The sequence below is a fragment of the Corylus avellana genome, chromosome 8 (genome assembly GCF_965113065.1).
Source record: "Corylus avellana chromosome 8, dhCorAvel1.hap1.2, whole genome shotgun sequence".
Lineage (NCBI taxonomy): Eukaryota > Viridiplantae > Streptophyta > Magnoliopsida > Fagales > Betulaceae > Corylus > Corylus avellana.
Window position 1 is genome coordinate 21,440,693 of NC_142497.1, and position 22,249 is coordinate 21,462,941.

At 36.3% G+C, this 22,249-nt stretch overlaps 2 protein-coding genes across 3 annotated transcripts; both read left to right on the top strand.

The window, feature by feature from the left end:
* Positions 1-1,591: 1,591 nt before the first annotated feature.
* Positions 1,592-6,899, top strand: THIC (thiaminC). 2 transcript variants are annotated; one of them, XR_009438346.2, is made up of 7 exons: positions 1,592-1,671; positions 2,674-2,996; positions 3,162-3,289; positions 3,864-4,690; positions 5,430-6,112; positions 6,237-6,324; positions 6,472-6,899. XR_009438346.2 is itself a non-coding variant. In XM_059574374.2 (6 exons), the coding sequence occupies exons 2-5, from the start codon at positions 2,686-2,688 to the stop codon at positions 6,108-6,110; spliced, it is 1,947 nt and encodes a 648-aa protein (XP_059430357.1). In that variant the 5' UTR covers positions 1,592-1,671; positions 2,674-2,685; the 3' UTR covers positions 6,111-6,112; positions 6,237-6,899. The 2 variants fall into 2 exon arrangements, 1 of the variants encoding a protein (XP_059430357.1); XM_059574374.2 differs by having other exon boundaries at positions 6,237-6,899.
* A 10,154-nt stretch (positions 6,900-17,053) lies between these two features.
* On the top strand, positions 17,054-21,860 carry LOC148584271 (disease resistance protein RUN1-like). The gene is made up of 2 exons (XM_088519004.1): positions 17,054-17,550; positions 20,741-21,860. The coding sequence occupies exons 1-2, from the start codon at positions 17,054-17,056 to the stop codon at positions 21,858-21,860; spliced, it is 1,617 nt and encodes a 538-aa protein (XP_088375130.1).
* Positions 21,861-22,249: the final 389 nt, after the last annotated feature.

Sequence of the window (22,249 nt, forward strand, 5' to 3'; positions counted from 1 at the left end):
TATTAATCGCATAAAAAATTAATGAAAAAAATACAAAGAGGAAAATAAAATAAAATGTCATAGTTCACAAAGTATCACCAAAGATGAAAAGGTGTCTAAATCAAGTATGTGTGGGAGCGCTTGAGCTCCTTGCAATTCTTTAAAATTGCAAAGGCTGCAATTCCAATAATTCAAGTTGTTTACTCTGGATTAAACCACGACATAGATTATTAAAATTGCCAACCCTACAATTTAAAGAAATTACCTTGATTAAATTTAGGATCCTTTTTATTTTAAATGAATTAAAAATTATTTATTTCACGGTCTAAATTATATTTTACATGTCATATGGTATATATATTGCCACGCCATTTAGATTTTTTGTCAATTTTGATTTTTTGATATTTTTTTTCCTCACTCTACAAATCCTCAAAAGCCTAAATGTAATGGGATCAGGATCCCAACAATAGCTAGGAAATTGCCCACCAAGATTTTTGTCAATTTTGACTGTCTAATTTCATCAAACCGTCTAAAACTCGCCACATATCCTACTCAATATAAAATAATAAAATATTATTTATTTTTTAAAAAATAAATATAAAATAAAGTAATTAAAAAATAGAGGAATGATAGGGACCCAACTTTTTTGCCCAACAAAAGTCCAACTTTTGCCTTATTTATTTTTAAAAAATAAAATAAAATAAAAAATGGAAAAAATGTTTGAAGCAACCCTATCTATTTTTTGTCTTTCTTTCATTTGGTATTTTTTAAAAAATGAAAATTGGTATTTTTTTTTCATAATAATGTCATTGTTTTCAAGAAAATATCATTATTATGAAGAAAAATACTACTTTTCATTTTTTAAAAAATATTAAATAAAAGAAAGGCAAAAAATAGATAGGGTTGCTTCAGACATTTTTTCCGTTTTTCATTTTGTTTTTTTTAGAAAAAAAATAAAGGGTAAAAGTTGGACTTTTGTTGGGCAAAAAAGTTGGGCCTTTAGCATTTCTCTAAAAAATATAAGATGGCTGGCCACCCCAACTCAGCCATGGGGTGGCCAAAGGTCTTTGAGGGTGATTGAAGCCAATGTCATTGCTATTGCTGGGGATCCTAATCCAATGTAATGAGGGCGACTTATACCACCGACTAATGTGACAATTTCATTTAAAATTGAGAGAATTCGATTGAGCCGAGTAATTGTGACATAATATTCTCTTCAAACCACTTTCAAAAAGCAAAATTAAGTTGTTTTTTTTTTTTTTTTTACTTTTCTTACCCAATTCCCCCTCTTTTCCCATTTGTAGTGGAAGGATCCACCCCTGTTAGTTTTGTTTTTGGTTGTTTTTGCTCTGTTTGTGTTTGTATCTCTGAATTTTTTTTTTTTTTTTTGTTTCTTGGCCAAGAAGCAAAATTAAGTGTGCCAGTAAAAGCTTAATTAAATAGTGCACGTATACAGCACATTAACGGAGCATAAAAAATTCAAAGAAATATCTAACTGGGGAATCACGAGAGCCACGTCAGCTATCGCTTTTGAGGTATCTTTTGGAGTATTCGGAAGAGTTGTCCCAAGCTCCCCTTTAAAACGCGAGCCAGCCAACGTAATCTTTGGCATGTGAATTTGTGAGCTCAGAACTTCTCAGTGAGACTCCGTGCCTAAAGAAGATAAGACCAGGCCTTCCGCTTCGTTTCCAGGTCCCCCTCTCTCTCTTCTCTCTCACAAATACGCATTTCCTAAACCCTAGCGTTACACTCTCAATGTTCTTTATTTATTTGTAAGCTTTGATTTCCATTTAGATTTAGCAATTTTCCATGCATGTTTACGTTTGTGAGGTTCAATTTCTTTTTGTTCGTTTCCTTTTTGATCCTTGGATTTCTCTCGCGTGCGGCCTTTAGATCTCGGTTTGGTTGCCGGGAAATATGAAGGAAATCAATTTTTTTCGTTCGAGTTACATGCTGTTTGGTTTCCGAGTGTGCAAAACACACCGTCCTTGTGTTCAGCGCTATTTAGTTTTTAGTTTCCATTTGATTTTGTTGCATTTCCTCACCTACCAAACAGAGCCTGGCTACTATTTTTTTGCAAGCGCTTCCTTTTTTTTTTTTGTTGTCTTAAAGGTTTAGGTTTGTTTTTTTAGTGATTTTTTTTTTTTTTTTTTTTTTTTTTTTTGGCTTTAATGGTCTGAGTTTTATGTCGTTCGTTGAAGGAGGAATTATATATATATATATATATATATACGAGCTAACTCAAAGTTTTGCAGGACGAATTTTCCAATGTGAGGTGGAACGAATCGGATATTGATTTGTTAAAGGAACTGTGATTAAATTGAACCGTCAATTATAAATTATTATTATAGAGAAAAAAGTATAGTTATTTCTGGTTTTGCAGGAATTCTTTTACAATTTCTTTTTATTTATTTTTTTCGAAGAGTTACGTTTAGGACATTGATCCATGGTAATTTGCGTTGATGTTAGCTTTTCATGATACATCTTTGCCACAAACCTGTGTGATGACCCAACATAATAGCATAAACACAGGATAATTGATGAATTAATTACTCAATATTTGAAAAGCACAATCTGTTTCTATTAATATGTAGTTTTTCTTTGTATGTTACAACTCAGTTTGTTGTAGATACGGTGCATGTGTAGTTGCTTGTCAATTAGATGCTAATCTTTTAATACTCGAATACTGTTCAGATTGACTTAGAGATGACATCACTGCATAGCCTGCATGCTAGCTTGACGTCAGTTGTATGCAAGAATGGCAACCATGCTTCTCCAGCAAAGTTCCCAAGTACTGCCTTCTTGCCTGGGTTTGATGTGGTTGGGCGTGTCTCAAGTGCATCTAAGAAGGAAACATCTGTTAGCTCGGGCCCTAGAGCCACATTAACTTTTGATCCCCCAACAACCGATTCAGAGAAAGCCAAACAAAGGAAGCATACAGTTGATCCTGCTGCTCCTGATTTTCTGCCACTTCCGTCCTTTGAACAATGTTTTCCAAAGAGCACAAAAGAATCTAAGTACATCTCTTGCTCTTTCCCAATTGATTTATATGACTAATTGTTTTCATTTGGAGATATTTGGTTTGCTAACTCATGTCTGCTCATGGCATGACATTGACACCCACGTAAAATGCAGTCAAATACATTTGTTTGCAATGAACTGATGCATAATCTGGCATACAGGGAAGTTATTCATGAACAATCTGGTCATATACTCAAAGTTCCCTTTCGACGGGTCCACCTAGCTGGGGATGAACCACACTTTGACACTTATGACACCACTGGTCCTCAAAACATTAGCCCTCGCATTGGTATGCGAATCAAGTTTAACTTTCACATATCTACTCCTCTCTGAAGTTTTACTTTTTTTTTTCTTTGTTTGCGAGCTACTTTTTATTTGTGTCCAGATTTTTATTTTTACACCATTTATGATTTGTATTTTTCGTTCCCAATGATGTTAACTATTCTTCTTTCCTTTTTTTTTTTCTTTTTTTTTTTCCTGAATTAATTTTTCCCCACTCTCTGTAGATAAATCCCATATCTTCCAAGTACTCTTTGATACTGTATCCTCTTGAATCCATTTGGTATACTATACAAGTTGAGTCAGCATGACCTGAAGTCCTGACATGTTTACATGATAACTTTATTCCAATGATGATTGCTTTGGGAAACATAATAAGATTGTAAGGGAATGCTTCTTTTTCGGATTTAATTTCTTTGTATAATGGACATTGAAGTCGTGTGAAACAATCAATTAATAAATTTTAAGGAAGTAGTTGATTTTAGTAATAGTGGTATCATTTTTTTCTTCAGTGTCTTGTAATTCTGCCTTTTGTGGACGGTGATCACTTGGCTAGTTTTGAATTGACATTGTTAGTTAAACAGGACTACCAAAACTGCGTAAAGACTGGGTTGACAGGCGGGAGAAATTAGGTACACCTAGATACACGCAGATGTACTATGCCAAGCAGGGAATTATAACCGAGGAAATGTTGTACTGTGCCACTCGTGAGCAGCTTGACCCAGAATTTGTGAGATCAGAGGTTGCTCGGGGTCGGGCAATCATCCCTTCCAATAAGAAGCACGAGGAGCTAGAACCTATGATAGTTGGAAGAAACTTTCTGGTCAAAGTGAATGCAAACATTGGAAACTCTGCTGTTGCGAGCTCCATCGAGGAAGAAGTTTACAAGGTCCAATGGGCAACTATGTGGGGTGCAGACACTGTCATGGATCTCTCTACAGGTCGCCACATCCATGAGACACGTGAGTGGATCCTACGTAACTCTGCTGTACCAGTAGGGACTGTACCCATCTATCAAGCACTTGAAAAAGCGGATGGAATCGCGGAAAATCTTACCTGGGAAATTTTCAGAGACACCCTGATTGAACAAGCTGAGCAGGGTGTAGATTACTTCACTATCCATGCTGGGGTTCTACTACGATACATCCCACTAACAGCAAAGCGAATGACAGGAATTGTTTCACGCGGGGGATCCATTCATGCAAAATGGTGCTTGGCTTACCATAAGGAGAATTTTGCATATGAACACTGGGATGACATACTTGACATCTGTAATCAATACGATGTGGCCCTGTCAATAGGAGATGGGCTGAGACCTGGGTCCATTTATGATGCCAATGACACTGCTCAGTTTGCAGAGCTCTTAACTCAGGGAGAGCTGACCCGAAGAGCATGGGAAAAGGATGTCCAGGTAATAACATTACAAAAATGTTTGGTGGCCTAATGGCTTACAAACATTTAACAACATGAAGAAACTTGGCTTTGTCTTTATTGCCCTTGCAAGGCTTAGGTATCTCTAATCTTATTTCTATGGAAGTCTTATCCTTCTTGAGTAGAAATTGGCGCTGTAAATCTCAGAATATTTCAACATTTTTGGATTTTAACTGATTTGTACTGCAGAAAAGTAAATTTCGTTAACCTTAATTTTTAAAAAATGAATTTGAAAGTTGTCATTCTGTTGCTTCATAGTTTAACAGTGGCTCATCTTTGCGCCAAAAGAGAGCCACTGTGTGTATATTAATCTTTTTGAGAATACTTTTCTCAGTGAAAGTATAAGAGTGTACTGATCTCCTTGGCTACTTCATGAGCGCTACAAAATTTAGTGAGCATAAACTACTAATCCATTGAACATACCTGTTAATTACTGGATAGTGCAGCAGCTGTAATTAGACTTTTACTCGGTTGAGTTGACCATGGAGGCATTAATTTATGGGTTACTAGATTTTTATGCGAGTAAAATGCTTTTTCCTGTCAAACCAAACATAACAATTACATAGTGAAAATAAATTTAAAAAGAAGTGTAGGCTTACCTGATGTATTCAGCATTGCACTTATCTATAAAACTGCTTCACTGTTTCTCGGTCAAATTTTACTTTGAGCAAATGATTGCTTATCATTATGACTCACAATATGACACTATGCACTTTCAGGTCATGAATGAAGGGCCTGGACATATTCCAATGCACAAGATTCCCGAAAACATGCAAAAACAGCTAGAATGGTGTAATGAAGCACCTTTCTACACTCTTGGTCCTTTAACAACTGATATCGCTCCTGGATATGATCATATCACCTCTGCAATTGGTGCCGCTAATATTGGGGCTCTGGGCACTGCTCTTCTGTGTTATGTAACTCCAAAAGAACACCTTGGATTGCCGAATCGGGATGATGTGAAGGCTGGAGTTATAGCATATAAGATAGCTGCTCATGCAGCTGATTTAGCCAAAGGTCACCCACACGCTCAAGCCTGGGATGACGCATTAAGCAAGGCGAGATTTGAGTTCCGGTGGATGGACCAGTTTGCTTTGTCGTTGGATCCTATGACTGCCATGTCCTTCCATGATGAAACCTTGCCTGCAGAAGGTGCCAAGGTGGCCCATTTTTGTTCCATGTGTGGACCTAAATTCTGCTCTATGAAGATAACAGAGGATGTGAGGAAGTATGCTGAGGAGCACGGCTATGGGAGTGCTGAGGAAGCTGTGCAGCGTGGGATGGATGCTATGAGTGCTGAGTTTCAGGCTGCTAAGAAAACTGTCAGTGGAGAACAACATGGTGAAATAGGTGGAGAAATTTACCTGCCAGCAAGTCACTTAAGTTCCTCTGAGCATTGAAGGTCAGTATACTTTTGTTTTTTGTTTTTCCTTATTTCTTATGAAAATGGCTTCCCTGAGCTTTGTTTTGTCTAATTAGAATCTTAAGTAATTGCATTCGTGAATTGGGGGTGCCAATTTTTGCAGGATCATATGCCTCCGGGGAATGGGTTTGGAATAATGGAGACTTGGTGCCAGATTAGCTTTTATCAAGAACGCTGTTGGAAAGTTTGGAGTTTAGTTTGTGAAAGCTTTAAAGACATATCTATCTTTTATCTCTCTGTTTCGTGTGGCTCAGCAATAGAATGCTTTATTTTTCATGTTTTAATTTTGGTCATGATTTCTTTCTTTTGCTGCTGAATTGACATAAGAGATGCACCAGGGGTGCCTGTATCTGCTTCAGCTCAAGCTAATAATTTGGCTGGGATGTTGGCAGATCAGGCTGAGACAGTCCCTTTGAACCTGAACAGGATAATGCCTGCGTAGGGAGCGTGCATTTTCTTTTCCTGTTTGTTTCTGTGCTTGCACAGGGAGGGGGAGGAACGCTTCTTGTATCCATGGTTCGGGCTAGCTGATCCATGTGAAGGCAGATTCAATGTCATGGCCAGACTCAGCAGTCCTCTGGCTGGGAAGTGCCTGGAACTGGCTTCTATATATATTTTTTTATTCCCTGTGATTATGATATTAGCGAACAAAAAAGAAAAATAATGGCCATATATATATACATGAACTTTGTTCAATCTCTATAAGTTACATACTACCATGTAAACCTTATATTTTTTTATGGGGAATTTTTAATTAAAATATTCATACTTTTTGAATGTGAAACGTTAATCGGTTGTATAAGCACGACTGGACATAGCAGCATGGTGAGCTCTTGCAGCCCACTTCGTAGTCAAATTTGTCCATAATTTAGTCCTTGAAGAGGATTCCTTGACGGTAATTCTGAGTCTTCAACATAGCACCATTACTTCGGAGTGGAGAAATGCCTCCATTATTTCTGATAGTTTTAGTTTCTTCAGCTTCTTTAAAAGCTGGACATCAACCAAGATAGCCTGTAGATCCTACAACAATATTAGAATTTTAGCTCTTTTAGGGGTATTGACAGCTCGGGCCACTCTGGCACGCTGCGAAGGAAAGGCTCAAAGTCATTCCCGAAGAAACAGTGAAGTACTAAAGCTTTGTAGGGTTTTTCTGTCCAGAGGAAGTCTTCATCATCATCTTCACAAATGTCTATTTCACCGAGTCTCCCTCATACAACTAATTCTACTTGGCAGTTTTCTCACCAATATATTGGGTTAATACTATTGCAGCACATATCGTTTGTACCAAAATCAAATAGTCACTTGAGTTTTCAAAAATATCGTAAATAGTATCTGTCGGTTTATTGGCTTACCACAGGTATCACGTCATCCTTATACGCCACGTGGTACCTGAGTTTTTGGGTGCCATGTCATATTTTTTAAAATTTTTAAAAATCCCAAAAAAAAAAAAAAAAAAAAGATGCTGTGTTGGGGTGGCCGAACCATCCCGTAGGGGGTGGCTGGCCACTCCGTTTGGCCTGGGGTGGCCGAACCACCCCCTTGGCCCTAGGGGATGGTTTGGCTACCTCTTAGGGCCAAACAAGCTTAGGAGAGACTAGATTTCTAGTCGGATCTGTCTTTAAAGTAAGAAATTTCATGTTTCTTTAAAAGAAAAGTAGAGAACTACGGGACCCAAAAAAGAGATGTGTATCGTTCACATGATCAAGGAAATTAAATAGAGAAACAGCATGATCTTCGACAAAGCAGATTTCCTACCCTTAAGGATCTTCTTTCCTTCTTGTAGCCTGGGAGGAGACTTGAATAATTGGGTAAAATACATGCCGGAGATGATGCGAAGGAGAACCATCAGTATGGGACCCGAGCGGTAATTCATTAATCAATCCCACTTGTTGGTTCTGGGAATTGATTAATTTTAGTGCAAACCATATGTACAAATAGTATTTAACCCTATAATTTTATTATTAAAAGTGGCAAAGCCCTTTCAAGTCCCAACAGTAACTTTTATTTGACAAGTGTTCAATTACAATTCTACCCTTAATTATTTGATTAGTCTAGAACTGTAAACGAACAAAGCTACTCGTGAGCTCGCTCAGGATCGGCACGATAAAGCTAATATATTTTTATTAGCTTTTTACTAATATATTATTATTATTAAATTTAATTTAATTTGTCTCATTGGAAAGATGAGTCATTTAAGTTAAATTTTTTTTTTTTTTTTTTAAAGTTTACATTAGCCGAGCCGGCTCAGCTCACCTACTACTTAATAGGGTTGCAAACGAGCCGGACGAACCATGGCTATCCAATCTCAACTCATTTATAAATTTTACTAGCTCTACCTCAAGCTCACTGTCCATTCAATTGGTGATGAATAAATAATTTTATTTCGGTTTGTTTTGTGTTTTCATCCAAAATCTACACCAGCTTCTTCACACACTGACCCACGTTATCCCCTTCTGCCTCCAAAGGAAAAAATTTCTCTCCCCAGAACCTTGCAGAGCTCTGCTCTCTCTCCCCCACCCCCACGCCTTCGGATTCCGGCGACGCCACGCCCACCAGATCGGAGACGCCACCCTAGGACGACGACCAATAGTGCCGCCGCCCACCATCTGGTGCTTCTCTCCTCAAACACTCCTCTCTCTCCTCCCTCTCTATCACCCTTCGTCCTATAGAACCCACACCTTACCACCACCTCCGGAACTGAAATCGCCGGCTACGCCCACCCGCCACGACACCAGCTCGGACAGCCACCGGCGACGCCCACCCCACGCTTTGTTTTGTTTGATTTCGAAAATGGGTAAGAAGTTTAGGGCTTTGAAGTTACGAGTTTGAAACGGAATTTCTGGGTATGTGATAGATTACCGATTGTGGGCATGCAATTTCTAGGTGTCTTTTTTGTCGATTTGCGTTGGTTGATACTCAATTTTATGAAGATTTTGGGAATTTGGGGCATTTGGTTTCTTGAACGTTATAGACCTTTCCTTTCCTCTCCTCTTTTTTTTTTTTTTTTCTTCTTCTTCTTATTATTCTCTATTTCTCTTCTTATGCTCTGTTATGGCAAAATCAAAATAAAATAGAGACTGCTATACATCTTATTTTGATTATATACAATTTTCTCCTTGTCATCTATTTCTCTTCTTCTGCTCTGTTTTGTCATCTATACGATAGATATATGTATTTGGTATGTTGCTTATATATTTGTAAGATTCTCATAGTTGCAATGTTTCACATTTTGGAGTGCATATATTTGTATGTCGTTTATATGTTTGTAAGATTCTCACAGTTGTAATACCAACTCTAATTGTTGGTATGTTGTTTATATATCTGTAAGATTCTTACAGTTGCAATGTTTCTATGTTGCTTTTGACAGAATGTGGTGTATCTATGTTACTATGTTTGTAATTTGTGTATTTTTAGCTGGTCAAAATAGTGAGATAGTTGGGTTTGTCGCTTGCTGCAATTCACCAAATGAATTAGGGCTCGTATTTTTATGTTAAAAGCTGAGATTGCTCATGGCAAAAAAAATTGTCAACGACTTTTGGATCTATAGTCTTTGAATTACTAGATTGCATATAGTTTTCAATGTTTTACCATCATGATGTTCAATAAAAATTAAAAGAACATAGCGATCAATTTACCTATTCAAAGAGATGCCAACAGAATATTTGTACGCAAATTGTCATCACACAAGTCCATCTTCCTCTATATTAAAAAACAAATTCAGTGTATTATAGTAATAAACCATGGGGACAAGCAGTCTGAAAGGGGAAAGCAATCCAGTAACAAATTGGCAAACCAATCGAAGCTCCGCATTTATCAATTTGTAGAAAGAAAAATAAGACATGACCACAATTTTTCATTTACGGTAATGCAGCTAGGTGGCTGAAAAAAAAAAAAAAAAAAAAAAAAAAAAAAAAATCCAAACCATAGTTCAGATTCCACATAACTGTTGCAAATATACTTAGTATTTTTCATACTGAAAAAATAACCCACTCCCATAAGACCTACAATGTGCTAAGACCTTGTAAAAATCAAACAAAACAACCGTGAAAATTGTAAAAAATAGATTATCTAAAGAAATATATTATTTCTTCCGATACAAAGAGATTAAAAAGCACTCAAGAATCGGAAGAGAGGGAAAATGCGAACCGTGTAGTGGGTGAGAGGAAAACCAGTGTGGAGAAAGAAAGCTCGAGACAAGGTAAGGATTTTTTCTCTTTAATTGTTCTGATTTGAGATGTAAATTTAGGGTTTATATTGGGATTTACATTGTAGTTTAAATTGAGTTTAGTTATAAAGGTTTGGAGGTTATGCTTGCTGTTGGACGATTATTATTGATATCGACTGGGTGTTTAAGAAAATATTACATTTTTTCTCCATAGTTCATGTTTTTCTTGCTTAATATTTCAATTTTTGGCCTCTGTTTCTGAGTAATTTATTGTCTTGTTGATTTTGGTCTTTGGGTTTTTGATTCCCTTGATTAGTTTTTTAAAGTTTATGGTGGAATATTTTTGCAATTCCATATTTTGTGAAGTTGTTAATTACAACTCTTTCCCCACAATTATCCCTTGTTCAGCTCAAGCTTAGTGAGAAAGAGATTAGCCGATAGAGGAGAAGAACAATGAGATATGATTCAGCTAGAATGGTTCGTTTTGAGTTATATAATGTTAAGTATAAAACATATGTGAAACATTTTTTATTCTCCAGAGTTCCAAGTTTCTTCTTTTTGTATTTCAATTTTATTTTGGGTTTGATTTGTTAGGTATGCAGATAAGGTTCTGAACATCATAAATCGTTGGTTCTGTTTTTATTTATTTATTTCTATTTTCTTTGGCACGATGTGTTTTGATTTTGGTATGTAAGATTGGATCTTTTAGCAATTTGGTTTTAATTGGTGTGATTTGTTGTAAATTTATTTGAAAGAAATGTTTTTGTTGATCCGGGTCTCGTGAGGACATCATTTTCAGACCTGTTCTGTTCATGTAATTATGTTTTTCTGATGCATGTCATGAGGGATGGAGGTTTGCAATCTAAATGAATTGGTGTATGCTTCTTTTGTTTTTATTGGCAATTCCTCTATTCACATTTGTTTAGTTGGGAATTTTGAGTTTCTCATCTAGGTCCTCGTTTCTATTGTTGATAATTGATTTCTATGTCAACACAAGACTTGTTAACCTCCTCTCCTTTCCCCTGGTCATGATTTATATGAAAAAGAATGAGAATAATGTTTGGTATAGAAAAATGAAAAAGTGATATTGAAAAGTGGAAAAGTTTTGTTTTATAGTGATTTTTTTATTTGAATAATAGTAAAAAGTGAACGTTGTGATATAAAAAGTGAAAAAACGTGAGAATGTTTTGATGATTTTTTTGAAAAAAGGAAGTGAATAGTATTGAGGGGAGGAGAAAGTGTTTAACAAACATAGTCGTCATTTTATAGCCTTCTTCCTTGACTTGGATATGTTTGACGCCATATATGATTTAGTTTTGGTTTATGTCATGGTGATGGTACACTATCATGGTGTTTTTTAGCCTATTAAAATAACCAACGATGTACTTATCAAAAAAAAAAAATTAATATAACCAACGATGCACTGGGCAGGTTTAAAAGAATGTAATGTTCATGGACATATTGCATTGCAGTGGCGCGTACTTTATTATCTTTGTCAAGCACTCCTATTAAGTAACTCATTTCTTAATTATATTGTTATAGCGCATTGACTTGTGTGTGGCTTGATAAATGCAATTTGTTCAATTTGTTTCTATTTGTAAGTGAATTTTCTTTCTACGAATGAATTGTTGGATTGTTGACTTATTAGCTTCCATTTTCCTTGCTAGGCTTGATTTTTTCCCACATTGGTTTGATATCTTAGTTGTAGATGTGTTGTCCTCATGGTCTGTGTGGGCTATGATATCTTGATATGGACTAATTTTGATTCAGAAAATCGAATATTTTCTGTCCTTGTAGAATTTTTATTGCAACTATTAAAACAATATCAATCATATAAAATCATTTGTGTTAAATATTCGCTCTTACTCAATTGGGTTTCTTTATTATTAATTTCTCTTATAATTATTTGTTAGTGGTTGAGTTCAAATTGTGTTCGTGCTATTTTGATTTTGGTTTTTGGTTGTTTCCTAGCATTGGACTATCTTTAGCAACTCTCATGTATAATAATCTTTTTTTAGTCTCATCATAAATAAATGTTTATTTATATTTTCTAGGATTACATAAAATTTTTAAGTCTCCAATTATTATCGGTCATATCATCTCCATTGGCTTTGTTACTTTTTAAGGTAAATTTACTTAAAACCTCTTTTATAATTAGTAATCCTTGTTTTTGCCGTTTTAGTTTGAACTTGAATTTTCTACGAATCATTTTATCTATGCTATGATCTATGTTCGATTTTTTTTTTTTCTCATTAGTTTGAAATGTAAATCTATGATCGTTTTGGTAGTCTTCAGCGACAAAGGAGAGCGCTTATGAGCCCTCAATTCGAGCAAATCCACAGTGAAATCTGCAATAACTTGTGAGCCCTAATGTATGTTGCAAATTTATTTCTCTCTCACATGTGATTATTGTAATGTGATTGTAAATCTTAGGATCTAGCTTTTTAATTGAAAGCGTGGGCTTGATTACTGTTTCGATTAAATATATGAGAACTCAAGGTAGGGGAATATATGTAGCTGATTTTTGCTAGTGACTTGGCTTATCCATTGTGCTTGTTTCTTTTGTTTCATTAGACTTTTAATTTAGGGTTTGATTTGGTATTTGTGTAGACTATTATTATCTTATTATAGAGTGTAGGGATAAATAGAAAGACCTGTTGGCTCTTTGCGGCCATTATGGAATAATTTTAGTGTTGAATGATGGTAATCTCTTAGCTACTGGTTTTTCTTATTCCCGAGACGGGCTACCTTATTGCAATTTCAAAATGATTTCCAGCTGGGTGCTGAGTAATAATGTGCTCTCCTAGCTGCTAACATGTCCATTTTAAAATGTTAAAAATCTTAGTTTGGTGAGTTGCTAATAGAACAAAAAGATGCCATACGTTTTTCTATCACAATTATAGTGATACATAACACAGGGAACCAAGCGCGTGCAATGCACGTGCCATCCCAACTAATATATACATATACCGTAACCGTTTATCAAATTTTTTGTTAAAATAATAAACTGTACTTGAATGATTTTTCATCCAAATTTGGGTCCCAACTAACCAAAGTAATCTATTGCTAGTAGGATGTAAACGTTGGACATAACACTTTGAGGAATGAATTGATTTTTTTATAGAGGCATGATAAAGGTATGATTTTGGTCCAACTTTTTTCTTATTTTTTAATTTTTTTTTGAAAACAAAATAAAAAATAATTTTTTTTTTTTTTGAAGCAATATCATCAAATGTGGTCCTTTTTGTATTTGGTATATTTTTTTATAAAAAAATGGTATTTTTCTTCATGAAAGCAGTCATTTTCTTTTAAGTAGTTATTATTATGAAGAAAAATACCGGATCCGGATCCTCTCCGGTCCATTTGGACCGAAGAGGTCTCCAGTTAACGGTGATGATGGCCCTAGGAGAAATCTTAGGGGCCATAAAAATGTCATGTGTTCCACTCATTTAAAAATAATAAAATATTATTTAATATTTTAAAAATAAATAAATAATATAATAATATTTGTTTTTTGTTATTTTGATATGACCCTCCGGGGCCCCAAGGGCCACTTATTTGGCCTAGGGGTGGCTTCTTGGGGGTGGATTGGCCACCCCCAAGGGCCGGTTTTCAACCAGAGCATACCGGTGACCCTCTTGCCATGGTTTCTAGTGAAGTTGTGCTTGTGTCATCGGGGCACAGTGGCGGAGCCACATGGAGGTCAGAGGTGGCCACAGCCGTTACGTGGGATTTAAAAAAAAAAAAAATTAGACACAGGCCCCTTCAAACTATTAAGAGAAAAATATATAAGCGGCCCCTACGTGGAATTTTTTAAACTCCTCCATTATTCCTTGGCTTTTCAAATCTCGCACTTCAGCCTTCTTTTTCCTTTCTTTTTCTCATTTTTCTTCTTTTCCCACCTTCTCTGCCAACTTCCTCTTTCTCTTTTTTGTTTTTTTGTTTTATTTTTATTTTCTCTTTCCCCACCACTCACTTTGTTTTATATTATTTACTTTGGCCCCGTTTGCCAACAGCACGGGGCCGGCACTGTAGCTGGAACGACACTATTCCAGCTATAGTGCCATCTGATTTCTTGCAGCAAAAAGTGTACTTTTATATTAATTTTTTTTTTTTTTTTTTTTTTAAAAGGAGGAGAAAGATGGGGTGGCTGGAACCACCCCTTGGCCAAAATGGGGTGGCCGGACCACCCCATTTTTGGCCAAGGGGGTGGCTGGAGCCACCCCCTAGCCAATCTGGGGGTGGTCGAACCACCCCCATGGCCAAAGGGGTGGTCCGGCCACCCCCAAAAAGCCTAAAAAAAAAAAAAAAAATGGGGGGGATCGGGTGCATTTGGGGGTGGCCGGACCACCCCCAAGGGGCTGGGGGTGGTCGAAACCACCCCATACCCGCCGAAACTACCTCAGCCCCTTGGGGGTGGTCAGACCACACCCAAATGCACCCGATCCCTTTTTTTTTTTTTTTGGCCAAGGGGGTGGCCGGACCACCCCCTTGGCCATGGGGGTGGTTCGACCACCCCTAGATTGGCCAGGGGGTGGCTGGAACCACCCCATCTTTCTCCTCCTTTTTTTTTTTTTTTTTAATTATTATTTTTTTTATTAATATTTTGGTTTTTAAAAAAATTAATATAAAAGTACACTTTTTGCTGCAGGAAATCAGATGACACTGTAGCTGGAATAGTGCTGTTTCAACTACAATGCCGACCCCGTGCTATTGGCAAACGGAGCCTTTATTTTTTTGTCTCCCACTATCCGCTCTCTTTCTTTTGTTTTTTTTTTCCTCCCTTTCTCAAGCTTCCAGCTTCTTCTCTCTCTTTCTCTTCTCCCTCAATGGTTTAGTTCCTCTCAATTTCTCAAATCAAATACTCTCTTAGGTTTCGACTTTATTAAATTAGGGCTTTTGGTGTGTAAATTTGATATTAGTTCATTGTCAATGAATTTGATATTAGTTCATTGGAGTTTGATCCTGAATTGCGTCATCATATATGAGAATATAATGTTAATCAACGAGGTGCAAAATAACTCAAACCATGTCACACTTTTTGAGGTTAGTACTTTAAGTTCAATTCCTAATCTAAGTAGTCTTGTAATTTGAATATTTTTGTTATTAACTATTGAGAATATTGGTCGTTAGAATTTAAACATTTAACTGGAGAATTTGACACAATTCTAAGCTCAATTCATCATTGTATTTAAGTACCAGTGATTAGAAAAAGAAGAAAAAATAGAAAAAAGTACCAGTTCATTACATGGTGCCAAAAAATATAAAAAAATCCTAATAATCAAAAAAAAGAAAAAAAAAAAAAGAAAAGGAAGCAGGGCGGTCCTAAAGGATATGGAGGAGCTTTTTAGTCGGATGAATAAGGAAGCTCGCGAAAAGGAGTTATCCCCTCAGGAGCTTGGCCCTTGGGAGTGGCTGATCCACCCCAAGGGCGAAGCCACCCCAGGCCAAATCAGTGGCCCTTGGGGTGGTCCGGCCACCCCAAGGGCATATCAAAAGAACTATATATATATATATATATATATATATATATATATATTTTTTTTTTTTTGATAACGTAGGAGAACTTTACTCAGATTAATTGCACGTCGCAAACGCATACTGTACAACAATCCTCACCGTTAATCAAACTCCTACGAGTAACTGACCCCACCCGCCAGAACCAGTTACCAGGTAATCCAGGAGCTTTCACCCCTGACGGGCTAAGCAGTTTATCCTCATGCCCAGGAGGAAAGAACTATATATATATATATTTAATATTAAATAATAATTTATTATTTTTAAATGAGCGGAACACTAGGTGTTTTTATGGCCCTAGGGCCATCCTCACTATTAACTAGAGACCTCTCCAATTCAAATGGACCGGAAAGGCTCCAAATCCAAAAATACCATATATATATATATATATATATATATATATATCAATTAAAAAAAGATTACATACAATGTTATTATTTAAGAAATTTTTTAAAATTGGACAACTTTGTCCCACCATTTTACCGGATTAGCTGTCCTCCATTTCAAATGAATATCCCATTTACCCTCAATTCCCCATGAACCGAATATAAAAGCACATTCTTAAATTCCACCTGAAGTCGTCCCAGCTGTATTCCATTACAATCAAAGAGCACCTGGTAGTGGTATACTGCACGCCCAGCGTGCATCGGGCATAATTTTTTTTTTTTTTAAAAAAATATATATTATAATAATAAAAGAAAATTTTACGTCTAGCATGCATCACTGTTGATGTATGCCGGACGTGCAGTATATCACTACCCAGAGCACTGATTCACAGCACGCGACGTGCACTGTTTATCTTTACCCCACTACCAGGGTCGTGATACGAAGTATGCATGCTAGCTATTTTTTTTTAATTAAAAATATTATTATTATTATTATTATTATTATTATTTTTTTTTTTTTTTTTTATGCTGGCGTGTCAAGCTTCACCCCACTAACCCAAGAGCACCACACTTTTCCACGTTGACCTCAAGATTAACTCTCTCTTTCCTTCGTTTTCGCCTAAAAGCCGGTCTTCACAAAACTTCGAGCTGAACTTTATTCTCAAATTACGAAGAACAGTCAAAGCAAAAATTGTCGACGAAGGAGGAGGTTCAGGAGGAGGGGTAGCGGCGGGAGGAGGAAGAGTACGGGTAAAGGTATAAAAATACTTGAAAAACCCTTAGATCTGCCACTGCATATATATAGCGCTAGTCCGCCCCTTGTCATAGACAGTAAAGCTTAGTTTGTTTTCGATGGCTTCCATGATCACTAAAACAGCTTCTTCTTCTTCATTGCCTCGATGGGAATGGGATGTTTTTCTCAGTTTTAGAGGCGAAGACACTCGCTTGAACTTTACGGACCATCTGTACTCCGCTTTGAATAAGAATGGAATTAGGACCTTTAGGGACGACGAAAAACTCGAGAGAGGAAAACCCATTTCTCCAGAGCTCTTGAAAGTCATAGAAGAATCGAGGTTTGCCGTCATCATTCTCTCAAGGAACTATGCGTTGTCGAAGTGGTGCTTAGATGAACTTGCAAAGATTGTTGAGTGCATGAAAGAGGAGAGGCTCAGAGTTTTGCCTGTTTTCTACGATGTGGATCCCTCAGACGTACGTAAGCAGAGGGGGAGTTTTGCACAGGTCTTTTCTGAACATGAGGAACATTTCAAAGAGAATATAGAGAAGGTGCAAATATGGAGGGATGCTTTGAGAGAAGTGGGCAATGTTTCCGGATGGCATTTAAAGGACAGGTGACAATTTTCTTTCTTCTTCCAGTAAGAATTTTCTGATTTTGACTGTAAAAATGAACACTTCTCTTACGGTAGCTACATATTTCTGTCATCTTTTCTCCTACGCCAAGTAAAGTTAGCTAATACGTCTAAATTAGAGCTTTACCAATCATATACTCATATTATGTGTGTGTACAGGAAGAAGTTGTAGAACTAATAAGAGCTAAAACCAAGGTCCCAAAAACTGTGAAAAACATAACATTGTATTTATAAACAAAGCGCATGTAATAGAATGCTTTTACATACATGTAAAATGATAGATTGTTAGGTTTTGAGGGAACTTAGACCCTTTAAATTTGTTAAATGAAACTTAAAACTTTTTCAAACATAAAGTTTGGATTAATTTTCTGGTTTTTTTATCCATAACATAATGACCTTTAAATATGCAAACTATTACAATATTTTCTAGGGATCTTATATGGAATAAAATAAACACAATAAAATATTATACTGTATCATGTATTTTAATATATCATAATATTAATAATTGTTCCGCATCAAACTTCATTCTTGTAACATTCCTTTCCCCTTGATGAAGAGGACCTTGTCCTCAAGGTCTTGAAACTCTTGTTCTTGAAATAATCTTGCTCTTGGAATTTCATCTACGTATTAATAATAACACATAACAAAAATAATAAATAATAAAAATATTAGTAGACCAATTAAGTGGCCTTTTCTTACTTTTCTTTCGTGTCAACTTTTTCCTTTCCTTTTTTTTTTTTTTTGCCCCAAACAAAGGAAACAAATTTCCTTTTCTTCTTCCTCCTTTTTTTGAGCCACAAACAAGATAGTGCTCGACCGTTGGGTTGTGATGCAGAACAATTGTCATGGTCGGGCAGATGCCGGTTCGATTCAAGTGCGACTCTTCGGAGATTGGTGGGGATAAGTTGGATGAGAGCTACGTTGTGGGTCTTCAACTGACGCGGTGGTGCTTTGGATTTGTGATGGCGGCAATGGCAAATCTCTTTGAGCAACGTTGACTTGTGGATCTGCGGTTGGGGCTGGGGAAATATGGCTTCCAGCTTGGGATGAAGGTGGTAGCTATGCATGGCTGGGGTTGAAAAACATTGGATTTTCGGTTTTTCTGCCTGGTGGTAGATAGGTGATATGTTTGAGTTGTTGGTGTTGACTAAACCGGGTGGTGAGATTGGGTTGTGGGTTGCTTCATCGTGGTGGAATGAGTGGATTGCACGATTAGTTGCGGCTAAATAACTCTCTAATTTTTCAGCCTGCTCCTCCATACTCTTCGTCAAACGCTCCAACAAGGTCCCAATATCTCCAATTTGTTGCTCCAAATGATCTATTCTTTGATCCGTCATTGAACTTGGCTTTGATATTAATGTTACGTGAATGCCTTTACATACACGTAACGGGATAGATTGTTAGGTTTTGAGAGAACCAAAAACATTTTCAAACATAAAGTTTGGATTAATTTTCTAGTTTTTTTATTCATAACATAATAGCCTTTAAATTGGCAAACTATTGTGATTAACAGCCTTTAAATAAGCAAACTATTTGGACAACCTCAAAAAGAGACGCATTATTGTGATTAACAGATGTTGTATGTGTGAATCGGATGGGTAGTCTGTTGACCATCTATTTCTTCACTGTGGGGTTGCTAGTGCTTTGTGGAACGCTATTTTCACTCGTTTTGAGCTGAGATGGGTTATGCCTTGCAGTGTCAAGGAGTTATATGCTTGCTGGTGGACGGAAGGTCGTTCTTGGAGTGCAGTCATGTGGATAATGGTTCCCTTATGCCTTATGTGGTGTATTTGGATGGAACGAAATGATAGATGTTTCGAGGACTCGTCGAGGCCCCTTGAGGATCTTATTCATTTTTTCTTCTCTACCCTTTTCACTTGGACTACCGGATGGCTTCTTGTCCTTGTGATTAGCTTTTCTGACTTTCTTACTCTTTTCTCTTCTTCTACTTAGGCACTCTTTTTGTATACTTCATGTGTACTAAGAGTTGCGCCCCTCTGCACTTTTGATATATGCATCTTTACTTATCAAAAAAAAAAAAAATGCAAACCATTAGAATATTTTTTAGGGTTGAGTCATCAAGATTCTTACATGGAATAAAATAAAGACAATATCAAATAAAAATAAACACAATAAAATATTTTACCGTATCATATATTTTAATATATCATAATATTAATAATTGTTCCGCATAAAACTCCATTCTCGTAACAGATTATAGTCTAATAAAGAAGCCCATGTTTGGGAATTATTTGGATGGTGCAAAAATTTTTGATGATGACAAAATAATATTAATCCGAAATTAACAATAAGATAAATAGAATGTAAGAGTTTAAAATAAGAGCAAGGAAATATCTCACAATTCTATAAAATCACACAAGAGTGTTGTTATAAAGGTTGATTTCGTGCTCCCGAGGTACTCAACTCGGTACGATTGGGTCTCTTGACATAAAAAACCTCTCCAGATTAGATTATAACACCTACTTTAATTAAGGAAGCAACTCTAAGTAAAAAGGTTAAATGAACAACCCTTCAATCTTTTCTTGTATATAATAATCTCTTTTTTTATTTTTTATTTTTTTATGGAGCAATAGACTGAAATAAAATAAGTATAACAAAATATATATCTATCTTTAAGTGCTCTTTGTTGAATCCACCACTTGTCCAAAAAAGCTTAACCTAAGAGGTAAATTTAATTATTTCATCAAATACTTCAACACTTCCCTTCACCTGTGAGATCAAATTCTCTTTTAATATGTGAGGCTAAATACATGAAATATTTAATTTAATTGGGAAGTGAATTGTCGGAGTCAAGGTTCGAAAACTCATAATATTTGGCTTTGATATCATGTTAAATTATTACTTGTTCCGAAAGCTTAAACTAATAGGAAGAGATCAATTTAATTTATTAATCAAATACTTTAACAATACACATGAATGCTGCTTCATTCTTTTTAGCAAAAAAAAAAAAAAAAAACTCCTAATAGAGGGTATTTGGTGGTTTGAGGGGTCAAATACAATTATTTAAAGTTTTTAGGCATTGCAAATTGAATGGCAATTCAAATTGCAAATTGGAAGGTAAATTTCTCGTCCAATTTAGTGAATGTATTCGTTTTTTGACAATCTAGCTATCTCATAAAAATGATTATTCAATCTCCTTAATTTGCAGGCATGAGTCAATAGTTATTCAAGAAATTGTTGGGAAGATACTTGGTCAATTGAATTCTATAGTTCCAATTGTTTCCGATGAGCTTTTTGGAATAGGGTCTCGCGTAGAGGAAATGATGAATTCATATTTAGGTATGGGGGTGGATGATGTTCGCATTGTAGGGATATGTGGGATGGGTGGAATTGGTAAAACAACTCTTGCCCTTGCTGTTTGTGAAACAATTGCTTGTCAATTTGAAGCTTATTGCTTTCTTGCCAATGTTAGAGAAGAAACTAGAAAACATGGTCTAGTTGCTCTACAGCAACTACTTCTTTCCAGTACGATCCTGACAGAAAGCAGTATTAATTTACGGAATGAATACGAGGGAGCTAATATGATCAAAAACAGACTATGTTGTAAAAGAGTTCTTATTATTCTTGATGATGTGGATCAACCTGAACAATTACGTGCATTAGTAAAAAAGCGTCTCTGGTTTGGTCGAGGGAGCAGAATCATCATAACAACAAGAAATAAGCGTCTGTTGATTGAACATGATGTGGCTGAAGATGAAATATACGAGGCTAAGGAATTGAATAATGAAGAAGCACTCCAACTCTTTAGTTGGAAAGCCTTCAAGGAACACCAACCCCCTAAAGATTTTGTGGAGCTGTCCAAGAAGGTTTTAAATTATGCTAAAGGCCTTCCTTTAGCCCTTGACGTATTGGGTTCATCTCTGCAACGTAGACGTGTAGATGTATGGGAAAGTATGCTAAGTAAACTAAAAGAAATCCCTGAGGGGAGAATCCACAATACACTTCAAATAAGTTTTGATGGACTCCCACAAGAAGAGAAAAAAATATTTTTAGATATTGTTTTTTTCTTCAAAGGGGAGGACAAAGATCTAGTGGAAGATATACTAGAAAGTTGTGGTTACCACCCAAAAATCGGTATAGATAATCTCATTAATAAGTCACTTATAACCATCTCAAGCAAAAAATTGTGCATGCATGATTTGTTAGAAGAAATGGGTCGGGAGATCGTTCGTCGTGAATCTTTGGAAGAGCCTGGCAGACGTAGTAGATTGTGGCTCAGGGAAGACGTCTTTCATGTGCTGAAGAATAATACAGTAAGTGGCAAGTAGACAATATAAGCTAGTATATTTGTATATATTTTCTGCACGTCTAGTTTTTAATATACCTTTCACTACAACGATTCTTTCTTCTTGGTTACAAGGGAACGGAAAGAGTTGAAGGCATAGCCCTAAAGTCTGCTCCACAGGAAGGATTACACTTGAATGCTGAAGCCTTCTTGAAGCTGCCGAACTTAAGATTTCTCAAAATCCATAATGTGCATCTTTCTCAAGGTCTTAGTTATCTTTCTAACAACTTGCGGGCTATTGATTGGCATGGATATCCTTTAAAGTCTTTGCCAATGACTTTCTCACCTGATAAACTCGTTGAACTCAAAATGTATTGGAGCGAGCAGATGGAACAAATATGGCAGGGAAAAAAGGTAAGATCTTCACTTATG